The sequence below is a fragment of the Falco peregrinus genome, chromosome 8, assembly GCF_023634155.1.
Source record: "Falco peregrinus isolate bFalPer1 chromosome 8, bFalPer1.pri, whole genome shotgun sequence".
Lineage (NCBI taxonomy): Eukaryota > Metazoa > Chordata > Aves > Falconiformes > Falconidae > Falco > Falco peregrinus.
Genome location: NC_073728.1, coordinates 59,000,892 through 59,019,777, shown reverse-complemented (window position 1 = coordinate 59,019,777; position 18,886 = coordinate 59,000,892). Strand labels below are relative to the sequence as shown.

The 18,886-nt window shown below is 49.0% G+C and overlaps 1 protein-coding gene across 1 annotated transcript in view; it reads right to left on the bottom strand.

The window, feature by feature from the left end:
• FAT2 (FAT atypical cadherin 2) overlaps window positions 1–18,886 on the bottom strand; it is a 46,539-nt gene that overhangs the window by 1,536 nt on the left and 26,117 nt on the right. Inside the window, exons 11-22 of the mRNA XM_027778814.2 lie at window positions 18,394–18,547; window positions 17,397–17,630; window positions 16,204–16,593; window positions 14,661–14,875; window positions 13,894–14,031; window positions 13,092–13,235; window positions 12,186–12,383; window positions 10,296–11,103; window positions 9,386–9,531; window positions 5,665–6,106; window positions 2,964–3,117; window positions 458–1,050 (exon numbers count right to left, since the gene is read on the bottom strand). Of these exons, the coding sequence (XP_027634615.2) occupies window positions 458–1,050; window positions 2,964–3,117; window positions 5,665–6,106; window positions 9,386–9,531; window positions 10,296–11,103; window positions 12,186–12,383; window positions 13,092–13,235; window positions 13,894–14,031; window positions 14,661–14,875; window positions 16,204–16,593; window positions 17,397–17,630; window positions 18,394–18,547 (3,616 nt within the window). The remainder of the gene's footprint in view (window positions 1–457; window positions 1,051–2,963; window positions 3,118–5,664; window positions 6,107–9,385; window positions 9,532–10,295; window positions 11,104–12,185; window positions 12,384–13,091; window positions 13,236–13,893; window positions 14,032–14,660; window positions 14,876–16,203; window positions 16,594–17,396; window positions 17,631–18,393; window positions 18,548–18,886) is intronic.

Here is an 18,886-nt window from a genome sequence, read left to right as displayed (position 1 = left end):
TTGAGGAACTCCTGCATGGAGGGAAGCAGTACCCTTGCTGTCCAAAGCCATGCAAGGTGTTTCCCTGAGGGTGTGATCCCTCTGCCTAGGAGCACTGATGCAAATACCTCCACTAAAACTCACACGGACTTTTAGGATCTTAATTTTTTTCCCCTTAGCTTTGTTATTCTCTTTTATAGGGTCTTTTGTGCCAGGATGTGTGGGAATCCACGCTATGGTTGATGGTTTCCCTGCTGATCGTGTACAAGGCTAAGCAGGTTAAAGCTGAAAATGGGATGTACTGGTGAGCAGGGAGGGAAGAGCCAATAAAGGACCTATAGCAGGGCTTGGGCAGCATTTACCTGTGCTTTGGCTGGCTTTAACCAACACTGTTGGTCCCTCATGTTTGCAAACCTTAGGACTGCTTCACAAGGGGAAGAGGGATGTGTAAGAGCATGAAAAAGCTGTGGCTACTGACCCATCTCCTCCCTGGCCCAGGTGCACTTGATGAAGGACTCGTTGTCAGAGTTGGAGGGGGGTGCAGCGGGGGGCAGGTTGGGTGCCACACTGCACACAATGGTGCCCCGGTGCTTTGGGGCATTGGCTGAGTTGAAGGTGACGAATTCAGGGGTGCTGGTGGGTTTGCGCTGCTCTGGCGTGGCCCGGTCCAGGTTGTTGTGTGCTGCATCACTGAGGATGTTGAGTTCAATGGGTGGCACGGCTTGGGTTCCCACACCCACGCTCTTGGAGTACTCGCTTTTGGAGAGCAGGTCGGGGTCCTCCCGGGCCACAGGCTTGTGTGCTTTGGCCCGGTGGCGGTAGCGCTTGCGGATGAGCACAAAGGCCACAACCAGGATGGCCACCCCCAGCACGCCGGCTACGATCTCTGCGATCTCCTCAGGACCCACCGCCCACTGTGTGGGCACGATGGCAGGGGTGATGATGGGCTGTGTGCAGTAGTCCCCCTGATAATCTGATGGGCAGATGCAATGGACAGAGCCCTGGTTGCTCACACAGCGCCCAGCATTTCGGCATGGGTTGTCTTGGCACTCCTCAGCCAGCTTCTCGCACCTGTAGAGAAGAAAGGATGGAGGCAACAACCATCAGCCTGGGGATGCAGCTGAAACTGCATCATCCTGTTCAGGGCGCTGACTTACACCAGCCAAAGATGCTCCAAGCTGGTCTGCTCTCCCTGCCTTTCTAGATTCGTGCTACCTGCCTCTCCTGGCAGAGGACCATGATCCTTGAGTATAAAATGATGCTTTTTAGGAGACCATGTTTTACAGGATGGTCCAATTTTTCACTCATATACAACAGATTAAAATGGGGGCTTCTTGTCTCAGAGGAACATTTGGAGTTTCTAGGGATAACCTGCATGGAAAGATGCTCCCATCCTGTTAAACTGGGGAGCCCAGGGTCACTCTGAGCTGTGTTTACCTCTCATGAAGTCTCATGTGTCCTCCAGGCTCTGTGGGGTCTCAGGATGATCTGTGGATGTCTGCAGGTTGCTGCAAACATTTGGGGAACGTCTAGCCTGAGAAATGGTGTAACGAGCGTCCTTGTTTGAGAGGCTTTTTTGGCATTTTATGGAGCATCTGAAGAACTGAGACTGTATTTCTGATCCTCCGTCCTGTTCCACTCCACACAACCTAAACATTCCCCAACAGTACAGAGGACCTTTCCTTCCAATAGTAATTATGTTCCCATGCTGGGGGGAATAAAACAATGCTTTCTTGGCTTTCCTTCGGTTTTTTTTTTTTTTTCCTTGTTATGGAAAAAACTCTCTGAGGTTTGGGCTCCTCTTGTTTATTAGTCAGTGTTTCAGTATGTGTGCACCCACAGGCTCCGGCTGGATGACTGGTGATTTCAGATATTACACTGCCACCTAATGCTCAGTTACATACTTTTATTCCAAGAGCTGCATGAAAAATTTCTGCCTTTGTGTTGATTCAAAGGACCAGTGTTCATCCTGGATAAGTGGCTAAGGCAGGACTAACTGGACATGATGCTGTTCGAGCTTTGAACGTGATGCTGTTCGAGCCTGTGCTGGGTATGTCTCACCAGGCTGGGCTGGAGGCAGGGCAGAGGGCTCAGGGGGTGTGTGTGGCTGCGGCAGGTAGTGCTGAGCGGCAGAGCAGCCTCTGGGCCTGGGTTAATTCTCTAGCTGCTGATACCTGGCAACTGTGCACTGACACCTCCTATACGGGAAATGTATGCAAGCTGTAACACTGATGGTGAGAACTTCGAAGTGAAGTTGAAGCCTATGAACTGTAGGGTTCAGGGCCAAAGCCAAACACTGACACTTGGTGATAAGGGGGATCTGTAGGCTGGCGGACAGAAGAGGGGGAATGGCATCCTGCACCCACTTTTCAGCGTAGCCCACTCTCCTGAGCTGAGCTTTGAACTGGATGAATCATGGCTATGACTTGGTAAAGCAATTCCCCTTGGGTGAGTCCTGCAAAGCTGGTCCTAGGCAAAAACGTCTGCCCCTTTAGCACACAGGTGGGTGTCTCAGCTTCTCCTCAGCCTCAGGGCATCCTCCTGCCACCCAGTCCACCCTGCCTGCACCCTGCTGCCAGGGTGCCCCATCACAGCCAAGCTCAGCTCACACTGCAGGGAGGAGCAGCATGTGGGGAGAGACTGTCCCTCGCTAGGAGAGGTCTTGAACCTGCACCAAGCACAGCATCTGCAGGCATTCAAAGCATCTGTGAGGAGGGGGGATTTTTCTTCTTTTCCCTCCTGCTTGGAAGAGATGGGCACAGAGGGGCAATGGGCACATGACGGCAGAGCTGTCTGCATCCTGGTCTGCTCAGCTCTGCCTTCAGACACCTCCCTGCTGCAGTGCTCAGGTACACGCAATTTGCCATTAATCCCAGAGTGTCTGGATGTGGTGAGCTCCAGAAGTGTGCAACACTCATTAGTAGAGATCATATTTTCAGCCCACTGTGGGAGATCACCTGTGCCAAAGGCTTCCCAGACCTTACCTTTCGCCCAGGTACCATTCAGGGCAGTGGCAGGAGTAGCCGGTGGCGGAGAGGGTGCAGGTTCCCCCATGCAGGCAAGGCTTGGACTCGCAGGGACTGTCTCCTAGCTCACAGTGCTCACCAGAAAACAGCCCGGGGCAGATGCAGGTGTAACCTGGAGAGGGTGAAAGAGTTCCATACAGAGACTGCATCCATATGGAAAAGCTAGCAAGAACAGGGAGGAAGAGTGCTTGGTGTTGATGGCACCCATAAAGGGTCAACCTGGCTACCTAAGCATAGGTACTCGCTGTGGGGTACCCAAGCCATCCATGGGGAGCTGGTGGGTATGTTACAGGACCTGGAGCCGTTGCTGGAGGCTGGGTGGTCACTCTAGGGTAATGCAACGGCACTAGAGAACTATTTAAGCAACAAGTCAAGCCTGTCCTCTCCTGCCAGGGATGCATTCGGCACACAGCTTTACTGCAAGGAGAAGCTGGGGGACGTATTCGTGTTAAAGGAAAGGGAGCCTGCCTGGCTGATTCACAGTTTCTGACGCTGCTAAATGCAATCCTCTGTAACTTATTGTTCTCCGAAGTTCTTGGTCCTGCGAGTTCTCGCGGTATGAAGTGCCTGTCTCAACATGTTGGGTTTCTCTTGCCTACAGGATGTGTCTGCTTGCAGCCAGAGAGAAATCCAGCATAGCTGGGCACTTGGAGGGGCTGCTGCTGTTTGCGTCTTTGGCAGCTCTTTAGTGTAGCCCTGAGCATGGGAATGTCCCTGGCTGTGCTGAGTTCCTGCTAGTCACTCAGGTAGTGGTGCCATGTGGGAAGTTCAGAGTTTCCATCTTGCAGCATGCTTGAAAAGTCTTTGCTACTTGTCCACAAGCTAAACATCCCTGCTTTAGAGCATGGGGTGAACAAATGCAGACCTGTTTCCACATGCATGTTAGTGGTTGTACAACAAGACAGGCTGACACTTGTGCAGCAGGTGCTGGACGTTGCCTGTAGGGCTGTGTGTGCCCAAACACACGTGTTCCTGGATGCGGGGTTTCACATGTGTTTGCACCTGTGGTCCTGAGCGCTGTGGTTGATGTGGTGGCTGGTCTGGCTTTGACCCTTTCTGCACAGATGCGTTCTCACGCGGCCACGTGGCTTACCCGGGCTCGCTTGCACAGACGTGTCTTTGCCTGTGCATGTAATCCCATGCCTGAGATCCCTGGGCAGAGCTTTGCATAAACTCATGCTGCATGTCAGTGGTCTCCAGGACTGAGCCCACAACATTCAAGGAAGCCAGGCAGCCAGGATAACCTCACAAACGAAATGTCCCTCGAACAACCCCTTCCCTGCAGCAGTGTCCTGCATGTTTCTGCCTAGGGTCAGGTCCCACAGGCTTTTTTCCTGGGCAGTTGGACCATTTGCAGGAGACATTGATCACCTTGGAAGGAAACTAAGGGAAGGGCGCTGGATGATAAGAGGGAGTGATTTTTCCTCCTCCCCTTCCCATTGTACGCTCTCTGCAAAGCAAGCAGGGGATGCCTTGACTTAGAGCAGAGACGAATTTTCAACTCATGGGTTTTGAGCCTCTTCCAGCCCAGCCAGAGGGGTTTTCCATGCAGAGGGTCTCAAGGGTAAGGCTGAGGCCTGAGTGCCAGCCAGCCTAACTGTTTGGTACAGATGCACCTCATGTCAAACAAGTTCATCTGAACCAAGCAGCTGCTGAGTCGACAGGCCTGGGAATCTTGTTCCCAGAGGCTGCAGGCAGGGCAGGAGGAGGTGTGCTCCCTCCTCTGTCCTCGCTTGCTCGCTGGGCAGGGTGTGGGTTTTGGCAACGGCCCCAAAGAGCTACAGAGCTGCAGGAGGAGCTTCTGCCCCACGCAGAAGCCTGGAAGGCACCCCTCTGCCCCAAGGAAGGCCAAAGCATGGACAGTGTCTATCTGAACAGACAAGGCTCCCCCATGCAGGCAGGGCTTGGACTCGCAGGGACAAGGTGTTATGGGGTGCAGCCCTGCTGTGCTGGAAGCTAGGACATGGGTATAGGGCAGTAACACAAGGGTGGAATCACTGGGATGTTCCTCCTGCTGAGGCCGCTGAAAACTAGCCCCGTCCCTGTGATACAGCTTGCTTTGGGGAGAGGCTCTGATGGGAGGAATGGGGTGGTGGTGAGACTGTCTTGGGCAGAGCCTGGTTTCAAAGCTCTGTTGGGCATGTGCACCCCGTGTTAACCTGAGACTCTTGGATTTGAGCTTACAGTTTTCCCATATACCTTCCCATAGCCCTGGGGAGCCACCAACTGCAGTGGGAATAGACTAAGATCTTGGCTTGTTTCTGCCCAGATACCATCGCTGCATGATCCCATCTTGCCTGATTCCAGCCTCGCTAATGGCTCCTTAAGCAAAGAGGATGCAGAGGGGTGGGTGGAATTTCCATTTGCATTTGAGTTTTTGGCAACACGCTGCACTCTCCTAAGTCATGCACACTCCTTAGAAACACCTTTCTGCCCTCTGGGCCATGGTCCACCGGTGAGAGCCAGGATGGTGATCTCATACCCCCAGCTGCTACTGCACTGAGTCAGCTATCACTTGAGGTCGCTTGGGGTGGGACCTCTGATTCTCCTCTGGAGTAGCCCCTCATATAGGGATGAATGAAGAGGTTGCATCTTTCCCTCCCCTCTCTTATTAATAGCTTGTTGCTCTCCTATTGCTCTGTGTAGGATGTTCACATACCTCCTCCATGAGTTTCGGAGCACATCCCATTGTTGAGGCACGGGTTGCTGCTGCAGGCGCCTGTGGGGGAGCAGCACTGCTTTATCCCCACCTCCTCCATGACTTCCTTTGATTGCCCTTTGCCGGGCAGGAGAACCACTTCTCTGCCGTTGATTGCAACCACGTCCAGGCAGCCCCTGAACCCCCACGTGACTCTCTGGGGCTGGAGCGGATGTCGGAGGCCCCCAAAAAGCAGGTCTCGCCTGCCCTGGGAGTTACTACAGGTCCCTGGCAGCTGGAGAGAGGCATTTCCCAGGCCATCAATGAGCAGGCGGACAGACGTATTCTTCACCTCCAGGAAGACTGAGTGCCACTCACCATCACTCACAAAGCGTGAGGAGGAGAGGTTCCCAGTGTAGTTCCCCCGGCAGCTGTAACCAAGCTGAGGCACTCCATTAGCCATCTGCAAAACACATCCCACAAGTCATGGTTAGCTGTGATACAGGTAGATGCTGTTCATGGGGGCTTTCAACACTTCTGCTGCTTGTTCCCCTCTCTCCTTGCCTAAGCATTGAGAGTCAAGGTGAATCCCAACTTTCAGACTCTAAGAATTACCAGCTAGGCACAGGCAACCTCTTTCACCCCTATTAAGCTATGCATGGATCAATTAAAGCCTGTTTAAGTGAGTGCAACCGCCTTTACTTTGCAAAACATTTTCATCTCTCTGGCAGAGTTTTACCCATGGTCCTTCCTGCAACCTTTGACCTGTGTTCAGGAAGAGAAGCTCGTCTTTCTGCATAACAGGGTGCAGAGCCATGTATCATACTCCTGCAGCTTGCTCGCCCCTTCTCTCGCCTTTCTGAGCCTAGTCAGAGCCCTGGTATTCAGGGTATCCATGACTTCATCACCAGTCATGAATGGACTTTTGTTCTGGGACATGTGGCCCTTATTCTATTCTCACTGTCTTGTTAGTGGTGGGGAAGGTGTTGGAGCAGTTGCCGTTTTGGCATGGTGAGAGTGCTGGAAGGACCTCATTGAGGTGGACCACTGGCAGCTTTCTCAGGAGGAAGCAAGGAGGATTTGGGAGACAGAAAAAGGAATTACTGTGGTACCCAGCTTCTAACCAGCACGCTGGAAAGCTGGGACAAAGCTACTGATAGGTGTTGTGGTCCAATCCTTGATCTGTGGCAGATGGGAGGGAGACAAGATATTGAGCTGCTGAAAGTGAATCACACCAGTGTCTTCTGCATTAAACTGGGACTTCGGAAATTGCTATAATGTGGCTCATCAATGCTTGTATGGAGGAAGGAGATAGGAAGGGTTAGCTGTGTGGTTTCAGGGTGAAGTCAGGGTAAACCTCTCTTTCACCTTTTTCTCCCCAGTGCTTTGTTCATAAAACCCTCTCTTACAGAAGCCAAGAGGCTATGGAGAAGGAGAAAAGAGATGGACCAAAACATTGAGGGAAATCCTGCAGAGCTTGCTACATAACATCAAGCAATTCATCCCAGGCAAAAGAGATCTCCATGGGGGGCATTAGAGCCAGTGAGGAGTGGTGATGCTTGAAGAGGCTAGAAGAGGAGTGATTATGGGCTACACTGAACTCTAGAGGAAACTACACACAATATGATGGGGCTGCTCTGGAGGGGTCCAAAGCAGAGCAGGACAGGAGTAAACTTGGAGAAGCCCATGGTATAAATAAATCCCAGTGGGAGGAGAGAGCAGCTGCCGAGGAAGGAAGTGCTGGATGCAGCTGGCACATGCCATGGAAGGGCCTCAGGGCAGCATGTGTGTGTAAATCTCTTTGCACAATTGGCAAGTGCACCAGAGCACTTTGTCACTTCACTTTATCTGGAGGAACATGATTTCACTTCAGATGGGTCTGTAGATTGGGCTTATCATTTCTGAGGCTGGGAGACAGCTGAGAACTTGATTCCCTGGAGCAAGAACTGACAGACTGCCAAGTCTTTCCCAGCTTGCCTGGTTTGCCATCCTCTTGCTGCAACCAATTTCTGAACATCAGGAGAGTTTAGTGATTAGAAGGGTGATTATATGCATGCCCTTGGGAGAACTCATCCTCTTCACCAAATCTACAAACCCTTGGTTCTGGTGCTTTCAAAGCTTTGGCTCATACCCGGAGTACTGCATTCTACAAAGCTTAAAATCTTGAGGGATTCCTTCAGTTTTTTTCAGGTCAGATGGTCTGGAAAAGGTTTGATCCCTGAGATACTGTTAATAAGTGAGTCAGGGAAGAAATGAATCGCAGGCAACTTTATGGTGGAGGCTTTATGAATGTTTCCTGTTGAAAAGCTTGTGGAGATGCCTGGGTACTGGAGATCATGGGCACACTGAATTCCATCAATAATGAGTTTTTTCTCCATGTGTTAGGCCTGGCTCAGTAGAGCTTCCTGCCACCTCATCCTCTCTGAGCGCCCTTTGGAGTGCTGCAGTCCTTCTGCTGAACTAGGAACTACCCGGAGACAGGGCAGAAAGCTGGGGACCCTTCTTGCGAAGTTTTTCTCATCATCCCTTTATAATGCAGCTTAAAGTCACTCTTGGAGATGGATACAGGACATACAGATGAAATTTTTCTACTCTTGCTCGTAAGGAACAATAGCTGTGGCAGCTGGAGCTTGCAATATGTACTATGGGCAGGTCTCTGGGTGTTGGCTGCTGTGCAGCTCCCGGTCTGTGTGGGTCTTTTACAACAGTGGAAAGAAAAGTATTTCAAAATAGGAAGATGGGGTTGTGAAACCATGAGAAGGGATGAGGGAATTCAGGGATGAACACTTCCAGGTAGGTTACAGGGTATAGATCTCAATGTGATTAGTCTCAGAGATAAACCTCTGCAGGTTGGCGAGTATGTCCTGTGATCTTGGTCTTCAACTGCTCTGAATTTAATTGATGAGGAATATACAACCCCCCCATTCTTTAGTCATCTGCTACTTTCCTTCTGTTGCCAAAGTGAAGAGGGAGATGATCTTTGAATGTTGGGTAGATTCGGTGTTGTACCAGAGGGAGGAGAGTGATCAGACTGAAATGTTCCTGGCTTTGCAAGTGTCTTAAACAGTGAAACCACCTGAAGAAAGTGGTTGAAAAGAGCAGAGGTTTGAGAAATAGCATTTAAGACTCCTATTTTGTCTTTAATTTGAGGTCCATGTGATTAGATGCATGACCTGACTGGCATACGCTTTGATGCAGGTAAAGGCTGATGATACCAATCTCAGAGCTGTCCTGTGCCCTCCTCATCTCTGCCCTGGTACCCCAACCCTCTAGCTCAGTATGGCTGCCTCCCCTGTTTTGGAGCCATAATGTGATCTGGCAAATGTTTTGTCTGTTCAGGGGAGCCTGACTCCACTCCTGAGGTCTTGGGGGAAGTTTGTTCTCAGAAGACTGGTCTGGGGAAAATTCTACCTGGCAAATCCTTTTCCCTGAGAGGTGTGATATAAGAGAGGGATGGGGAAGCAAGCCGTACAGAAAGATGATGATGTAGATCTATGATATGGGTGTATGCTGCTTTCATGCCAGAGACTAGTATGTGCATTCACAGATGTAAAAATATTCACTAGTTGTGGTTGCAGCCATCGCCGAACCGTGCTTGGCTTTCATTTGGCCTTCTCAAGTCTTACAGCTTAGATGAATTACTAAGGGTACATATTATTGCAGCTTCTTTCTGTGATTCCCTTCCCCGAGAGAGTAAGGTTTTTTATGCTTTAAAGAAATCCCTGTGCATTGCAATACATACCTCCAGTGTAGCATGGTCAGTCCCGTTAGCGTGGAACATGACAGCGTGCAGCTGGTGGGTTTTCAGGCGAAAGTGCATGTGCCAGGAGCCAATGTGTGAGTGCTGGTACCAAACGTAGCTGTGGCCCCCAAACCTTACAGCTGTTCCTGGAAGGCAAATGAGCAAAAGCTCTCATCTTCGTTACACTTTGAGACTATGGACTGTATCAAGCCTTGCCTCTTTCTCCAGCCTGACACCATAACTGTCCAGGACAAGTCCCATCTGTGGCAACTCATGTACTGCACAGCTCTCATTTGCATCTCCCAGTATTTCTTCTATGTACTCAACTGTAAAGCAGTCCTGCAATAGCAGCCTGGCTATTTCTGTCCTATAGCACCTTGAAGGTCCCCTCAATATGGTCTACAGCATCCTTGAATTTTCTCATCCTTAATAAGTCTTTATATTCTTCTATGGTATTCCCTTACAATTCCTGCCCAAGTGATGTTAATCTGACCCTTGCTCCCTCCATTTATTTCTTGAAGTATTCTAGAGTGAGTATAACAAATACGGTTTATTTGGCTTTCCTCAGATTTATCATTTACTCTGTGCTTTGCTGAGTCTAGGATCAACAGAGGAACTCGGATCTCGAAATTCTGATCATTGAGCTTCATTACCTGCTAAGTATGAGTGACTTTTCCCAATGAGATAGATAGATGTTGCTGCTGTTAAATGCTACTGGAGATAAATTTAAAAAAAAGAAAAAAAAATCAGACTCTAAGAATCTAGATTTGGCTTTGAAATTGCAGGCAGATTTGTAGGTTACTGGGCAACCTAATTCCATGGAAAGTCCAGGTGCTTTAGAGTGTACTGAAGGAAAACAAAATATTGCCCAGGTTTATAGGGTAGGACATGACCAGGAAGGATTGCTCACCATTGCAAGAACAGATTTGCTCCAGGCTGTGCCGTGGGGTGAGGACACTGAGTCGGGCAGTGCTGTAAGTAGACATCATTCCCGGATCCAGCTGAATGGATTCCTTGCAGACACGGTGGGCGCAATCTGACCCATGACATGGCACATGGATTGCTTTCTTCATCCGGAGACCAACGAGCTGGTCCATCTCCCCAGCTGACACAGTGATCTTATTTGCGAGGACCCGAGGCTCATACAAGGAGCCATGTGGCTCTCCAACAGCCAGGAGCAGGTCCACTCCATCAGAGGTAGCTGCAGGCTGTAAGCTGGCCATGTGGATGTTTTGGCGCCGGGTGACAAGGATGTTTCCCAGAAATCTCTGCAAGTTGCGCCAATGGTCCCCCACAAACTCCTCAGGGGAGAGGTGGCGAAAGTGTAGCACCACCGCCTTGTCCAAGGCCTCCTGCGTGAAGCACCACACATGGACATTGACACTGGTGGTGGCTGTGAATGTACCATCACTGACTGTCACATTCAGAAGGTAGTGACCATGAGGAAGCTTGTCCCCAGCAATGATCTTCCCATCTGCAGCCCCAACAGAGAACAGCCCCTCCTGGGGCACTTCTGCCACCAAAGTGTACACCAGTGTGTCATGGGGATCTCGATCCGTGGCATGGATCTTGCCCAGAACGCCTCCTCGGAAGGCTTTCTCGTTGGTGGTGATGAATATTTCCAGGGGAAGGGCTGAGGGGGCATACTGGCTCTGCTCAGTCACTTGGATGTTTATAAATGCAGATGAGGACAGGGGAGGGATACCGCTGTCAGAGACCTGTCAAGGAAAACGGGAGGATGAGTTATAGCCACATGTTGCCTTACTGCCGTCTCACCCGACTGGATGGGCTGATCTTGCAAAGGAGAATGCCTTGCAGGTAGCAATGCGTGGAAGCTGTCAGGCAGCAGCTTGGGAATGAAGAAGATGTGGGAAAAACTGGGCAGCAGAGTTGGACCTCTGCCTGGAGATGGCCCCAGGGAAATGACAGCATGCCTTCCAGCATGGGGACTGATTGAGACCTTCTGTTAGCAGTGGGATTGTGCTCATTTCTCTGTGTGCTCATCAGCAGCTGAGGCACACCTAAGCAGCTCTGATTTCCTGAGGATTAATCATCTTTAGAGATGCTGCCAGTCCGTGGGGTTCCACGTGTAACTGAGGGTGCAAAGATCCGTAGCAGTTATGCACATCAACATACTTGCTCACTTTCTGGACTATTTAAGCCCATGTCCCGCCTCTGACAATGTCTGTCTAGCATGAGTCAAGGAACCTCAAAATAGAAAAATGCAAATAATCATGCTATAGGTTAAGTTTCTCCCTAATCTCAGGCCGTTAGTGGTTGAAGTTTATAATAGTACCTAGCTTTTAGAACACCTACTATTACTGAAGAATTATGTGTTTTACATGTTGTTATCCTTTTGTTTGTAATGGATTTGTAATTATCCTTACTGATAATGTTGAAAAATAATTAATTCACTCTGCAACAACAGAAATCCTCTTTGAAGAGGAGCTTAAACCACCTCTTAAATGACAAGGGTAATTGCAGAAAGTTTTAGGACCAGATCTAGGTCTCACTTTAAACTGGAAGTCACTAGAATGATGCTGGGAAAAACATCCGTCTAAGGAAACTGCTGGCAGTATTTCTCATGATATTATCTGATTTTTAGCAGTGCAGAAGCTGACCCCCTGCTTCTTGTGGGCAGGCTGTGTGGAGAAATGAGCTCTGGAGCTGGCTCCAAGTGGCAAAATTGGATTTCTCCAAATCCAGAGATGTTTCCACCCAGCTGTGCCATCCCAATCATTTTGTTGCTACTTAAGGTTGCTGAGGGATTCAGATACCAGGACAGTAAGGCAGGCTCTACCTGGACTTGTAATAGGTACTGTTCTTTCATTCTTCTGTTCAGGATGGATGATGTCACCAGCAGACCATTCTGTGTGACATCAAAAGCCTTCCCGTCATTGCCCTGGGTGATCTGGAATGAATACGGCGGTCCATTTTCTGGGGAGTCTCTGTCGCTCATAATCAGCTCCAGGACGCTGGTACCCACGGGAGCATTCTCCTGGAATGGGGAAAGATGCTAGTGGAGAAAGGCAAGCAAAGAGAAAAGGCCCAGGGGAACCCACAGTGCTCCTAGAGCTGCTAGATGAGGAACAGGGAAAGAAATCCCGTACACCGTATGCATCTCTAGTACACGCAGGCTTGAGACTCTTGCCGGTAAAGGCAGAGACCCAGTGGTGGCAAGGGACTCCCTTTCATGACATTACATATGTGGCAGCTAAGTGCAGACAGTTGAGCTGATGCCCTTGCTTTCCCCTTGAGTCATGCCAGCACGAGAGCAGATGAAAGCATGTTTTGTCTGCATTTCTTTCCAAGTGTATATAGGTGTTTTGAGTCCAAGTGACAACTGGGTTGCATCTAGCAGACATGATGATGCTTGACCACGCGCTTGGGTCTGCTTTTTCTGTTGTGGTGTAGACATTGATGATTGTAAGGAAGAAAGGGGCTGCAGGTCAGGCTTGGAAAGTATGAAAAGCTCTGTACTCTCTGTACTGAAAGGACAGGAGGTGCCTGAAGCTATTTGAAAGAGAAAATGGCATCTGTTGGCAGAATATCTCCCCTTGCAGATGCTACCAGTTCTTTTTTGTCAATGAGCACAAAGCAACAGCATGCTTCATCCTGTCTTACCCTTCTGCTCCAACAGCAGCCCATGCATGAGTACCTTAGTACCCCCCAATGGACTGGGAGAACAAACTGTCTCCTGGCTTACCTGCACCACCACGCTGTAGTTGAGCTGGAAGAACCGAGGAGGGTTGTCATTGACATCAGACACATGGACACGCACAGCGACGTCACTGAACTGAGCAGGGTGGCCGTTGTCTGTGGCTCGAACTGTCAGGGAGTAACTGGGGATCTGGAGGATTCGTAGTGCATGATTACTTGGGAGAAATGGAGGAACAGTGGCTTTTTCACATTGATGCTGTACTCTGCTGCAGCTTGTTGAAATGCTTGAGGCCATGCATTGCATGATAAAAGCAGCTTTGCCCTTGGCCAGAGCTCTCCATCCACAAATCTCAAAGCACATTGCTAAAGAAAATCAGCCTCACAATAGCTGCAGAGAAGGGAAACAGCTTGGCAAAGATGGATGAGACAGAGCTGGGCAAACATCTGTCAATAGTGTTTGAGCTGCTACTGTTTTATGAACGAGAGATTGTCCAGGTGACCTTTCCATCTCCTCCCCATGCCTGTTTTCTGTGCTGCTCTGATGCAGAGAAGCAATCCAACCCTGTTGGTTTCCAGTTTGGGACTGACTCTCACCCAGCCAGCTTGTACCAGTGGAGCAGACCAAAGCCCGTAGCTGTGACCACTGAAGGCTATGTTGCCTTCCCTAAAGCCCAGCCTTGCTACAGCAGTATCTATGAGTCTAGAAAATGAATGAAAGACTTGCCTTCTGCTTACAGTATTATGAGTAGATCAGTCAGAAAACGGGAGGTAACTGAATACACTGTGCTTCCTCAGCCTTTTGGGGCACATCTATTTTAGCCTTACTGTTCCCATTTTCTTGAACTCACCTCCTCCCTGTCCAGATGCTTGGCGATGCTGAGTTGCCCACTTTTAGGTTGAATGCTGAAGTGTCCCAGTGGGTTCCCTCCCACGATTGAGTATGTGATCTGATTGTTCATTGCTCCATCCAAGTCATCAGCTGACACCTGTTAGGAGGAAAAAAAGCTACACCCCCTGGCCTGAAAAGGCCTTGCCATGGAGGAATGGGGGCAGCACCTCCTTGTCATTTAAGGGTATTGGTCTGAGCTTGCCTCAAATGAGGAGGAGGAAGGAAGGTGGTTTACATAAGCATCATTCATTAGTTTTTCCAAGATAAAACTCAACACAGCTACAACAATGGCTTTCTCCTTGTCCCTTTCCTGACTTTACCAACCTGTGATGGTAACAGGCTGGGCAGGAAACTCCACATGGGCATGCCTTGGGCTCCGTTATCCTGCCCACAGAAGCCTCTACCTTCCTCAGGTCACAAGGGTATTGGCCTTCTGCAAGCATTTTAGCTCTCCTGGGAGGTCCTCAAAGCTCCTGAGCCCCCCTTAGGTATCTCAAGCTTTCACCTAAAGATGTTTTAAAAGGCAAAGTGTTCTTCCTGTCTATGGAATGTCAGGAATTCTGGCAATCATCCTTTTTTAAAGTCATTCTTAAATCTTAGATGTTGAATGTCACAAACCCACTGAGGTGGCTGCGTCCAAGGAAAAGAAGTGCAAAAGAAGAGTAAATAACGCATGGAACAAGTGAAAGAATAAGTAAAGACAGCTGGCCTGGTTCATAATCATACCGTAAGGATGATTTCTCCAACTGCAGCATCCTCCCGGATATCAGCAAAGTAAGCGTCTTGGATGAACTCTGGTGCATGGTCGTTGATGTCAGTTATGTTGATCACTACCATGGTCACATCGCTGAGAGAAGCTGAGCCCTTCCTTGTGCCCTCGATGGATAAGTAATACTCATGACTCGCTTCAAAGTCCAAGCTCCCATTTATGTATAAGGCACCTGCATTGGCAGATGGATAGAAAAGGGCAGAAGATACTTTGAATGAATGGCACGTGAGGTTTTTTGTAATACTGGGGATATACTGAGACAACTGCCAGACTGCCAGCTGAAAAGGTGCTGTTCACCTGACTTTGACCTTCTGTGGTTAAATCAGGACACTGAAGGTCATGGCATCACATAAAGAAACCTATGACTGAACTGTTTCTGCCATAACCTGCCTCATGTTTGAAGAGGTGAAATAAGCTTTTATTCAGGGAGGTTTCCAGGACTCTTGATTGCAGGAGATCTGGGACAAAATAGGATGAGAATCCAACAATGCTATTGAAAGCTGTGACCAAGGCAGTAGTAGAGCATCACTGAACTGTGTCATAGGCAAGATGAAAAGGTGTGAGACGTAGATGCAGAGATGTACAGGAGAAAAAGGTGCATGGCAGGATGCTGTGATTAGTAAGTGAGTCTTGGGATGCAACATAAAAAGGAGGAGGCGGCTGTTCATCTCAAAAAATGAGTGAGGAACAAAGAAGACAAAGTGAAAGTGGAAAAACATAACGATGGGGGACAGAATGTGCCTGTGTATTTCAATGCTTTCCTGGGTTCAGCACTAAAACCGTCACAAAATTATCCCCTGGAAATGACTCTGTTTTATGTCTTTTAAGACGTACCAACTATTAACAAGATTGGTGTAGAAAAATTAGCAAGAGCCTTGGGGACAGAGAAGCTGCGGAAGGTGCTGTAGGTGAGGATGTTGCAGCCATGGGCAGAAGGCCATTGATGACACAGCCAAGGGCTTGTTTTAGGAAGCTGACATTGGCCTTCTGATAACAGCTTTTACCAGTTCACTGTGCAAACAGAGCAGTGCTTTATTTGGCTAGTAAACCTGGCTCAGCACCTGCTCATGGTTAACAGATTGGTAACTATCCACATTCATTGAGTGCTACCTAATAAAGCTGCCTGTTAACCCTGGTCTGCAGGTTCCTTGTGGGATCAGGATGGAGAGACTTTTTAAAATGCAATTACCTTCTCCTGTGTTTTGAAGTGGAAAAATTTCCCCATCCTGTTCTCCGTGTATTCCTCATTGCTATGGATCTGTCTCAGGTCCCAGACATACGGCAGGAATCTTTCCATTAATTTCAGTAAGATTTGGACTACTCAAGTGACTTGGCTGGTAAAATTTAGGCTAGAGGACTGTATTCCCTACCCTTGTGCTGGCTAAAGACTAAGGGAAGCAGAAGTGCAAGCCAAATGGAGAAGAACGAGAGAAGACACATACAAGCACATCCTTTGATGTTTGGTCAGCCAGGACCTGCTTTGGCATGAGATCGTCTTACCTGTGTTTGAGTTGAGCTGGAATTTCCCGTGGTCGTTGCCATTCACAATTTCATACTTGATCTCTGTGTTTTCTGAATTGTCCCTTGTCAAGGCTGACAAGTTGAGGACCTCTGTACCCACAGCCACATCTTCTTTTACCATGGCCACGTATTCAGGGGCCAGGAAAACAGGCAGATATTCATTTAGATCCACAACGGAGACAGTGACAGTGCCAAGAGCAGAGAGGGGCTCCGGGGTGCCCCGGTCTGTAGCACAGACTGTCAGCTCAAATGCTGAATGCTGGGAATCCTTCAGAGGCTTTTCCAGACGAATCACCCCTGTGGTTTCTTCAATTGAAAAGTGTCCGTTGGCAGAATCAGGCAGAGAATAAACCACCTCAGCGTTGAGACCTGGAAGGGTAAGGGACAGGCTGTATTAATTCATGGGTAGGAACTGCTGGTTGGATTTTTTTTTGTTTGGTTTGTTAATCCATGAGGACTATGTGTACTTAATGACCTTAAATTCCTAGGGAAAATGGAGGCTGTATGAACATCAGGTGTTGCCCCTGTCCGTCTGTAAGTTCAGACATCTGGCCACCCTCACCATCATCCATCAGTACCGCCTGTCTGTATTTACTAGTGTTTCCCAGTTTTAATTCCCCTGCTTTTAAATGTAATTTCCCTTCATATCTGCTTGCAAAGCAGGTAAATATGCTCTTGCCTCTGTCATTGTAAATTCAGTCTCTGCTGGAGAGGTTTGTTGAAAGTTTCTTTCTTAGGAGTCTTACCTATGTTTCTGAGAATCTTTGTGCATTCAGAAGGACCTCTCCCTCCATATCATCTACCTCATTCAGATCTAAAGCTCCTTTTTTCCTTATTACGCTCATTCTTGATTTCCATTTTTGGTAAAGTTTCTGTCCAGTTTGGATCCCGGACAAACTGTGTGTCACAGTTTGCACCGCACGTCATGGTTACAGTTACTGAGCATGTCCTCAAAGTCTGTCTTTGCGTGTTTCTACAAATATTGCATTTCCTACCGGGTCACAAAAATGCTGATGCCAGCCTGCTAGTCAAGAACAACTCAGTGATGAGATCCTGGCACATTTCGCCAAGATTCAATCATCTATACCCATTGCTACAACCCTTCCCTAGGTTTCAAAGGTTTCAGGATGAAAGATGAACTATACTAAAAAGTAAATCCCATTCTGACTCACCTTCGTCAAGGTCCCTGGCAGCAACCACGGCGATGGGTGTTTTTGTTGTGGTGTTGTCAAAAACGGCCACTGCACAGTGAGTGGGGAAGAACCTCGGTGCGTTGTCGTTTGTGTCCTCTACGATCAGTGTTACATCTGCTTGGCAGGAACGGCCTCCACCATCAGTTGCTTTGGCAACAAGATGGTACGTAGGTTTCTGCTCACGGTCAAGAGGTGCAGATGTGGTCAGTTCCCCTGTTGGAAAGAACAGGAGGTGGTCTTGTCTCCTGCAACTGCTGCCACAGCCTAGGAGAGCTCAGGGAGGTTCAAGCACGCTGCCTTCCTGGCTGAACCGTGGGAGACAGCCCGGGTTTGAACGCTGTCTGTAATCCAGCTAATAGCAGTGATGTGTCCACACCACATCGCTCGGGGCTATTCTCGGATCACTGCCAGCCAGTGCCCTGGCAGGGCTTGGCATGGGGAGTCCTTCAAGGCGGGCTGAACTTCATGCAAGGGATGCCGTCATGGGATAAAAGTCCTCATAAATGAATTGTACTCATAAACACCTTTATGACCCCTGCTGCATTAAGTTTTTTGTAATGTAGTGAACCCCAGTTGTTCTCTAGGATGATCATTGTGTCTGTTCGGGCAAAGACACTGCCCAAGACCTGGTAAGGTGCTTTTTAGAGTTTAGGACTTGGGTCTTTGTCTCAAGCCAAACACTTGCTGATCTCTCCTCCTTGAGACCTGGCTGTTAGCAACAGCACCTGCCCTGCATTTTACTGTTGCTAATGGACTATTTGTAAAGAAATCCAGCAGGCAGCTGCAGAGCTCACTCTCCTCTATACTGTGTTGGAATAAACCTGTCTGTCTGCCATTCCTCCTAGCTTGGGAGAGCTGGAATGAACAGACCTTTTGTTTGCTCAAGAGGAGGCAAGTATTGAGCCATGCTGGCAGCTGGCATTTCTTGGGAGTGGGTGAGGAAAAGGATAAAAGCATCCCATCGCCCTGCTCTCACCTGTGTGTGGGCCCAGCCGGAATTCCTCTGCGCCAGGGCCGTGGAGGCTGTACGTTATCTGGGCATTGCTGCCGACATCAGGGTCGGTCGCTGATATTTTCAAAATGAAAAGACCCGGCAGAGCATCTTCAGAGACTCTCCCAGTGTAGAATATCTGGCAAGGACAGAAGGTGTCATTGGCATCTGAGCCATGTCCAAAATACCTTCATCCCACATGGGGAGGAATGGACTAGCAGAAGCTTCATAGAGAAGGATAAACCACGTGGTTTATGGGGGAACACAATGTGCCTCACGTTGCCGCTGCAGGGGTGTGGACTGGGACCAGTGAGCTCATTTCACACAAGCCTTTGAATCTCCTTTGGGAAGCAACCACCTCTGTTCTTTCTCACCATGGGTAACATCCATACCAGCAATCAGCTCTCTACGGTAACAAACCTCCTGATGGGAATCTCTCAGCTTAGCAGGATATAAAACTCAGTAATTTACATGCCCC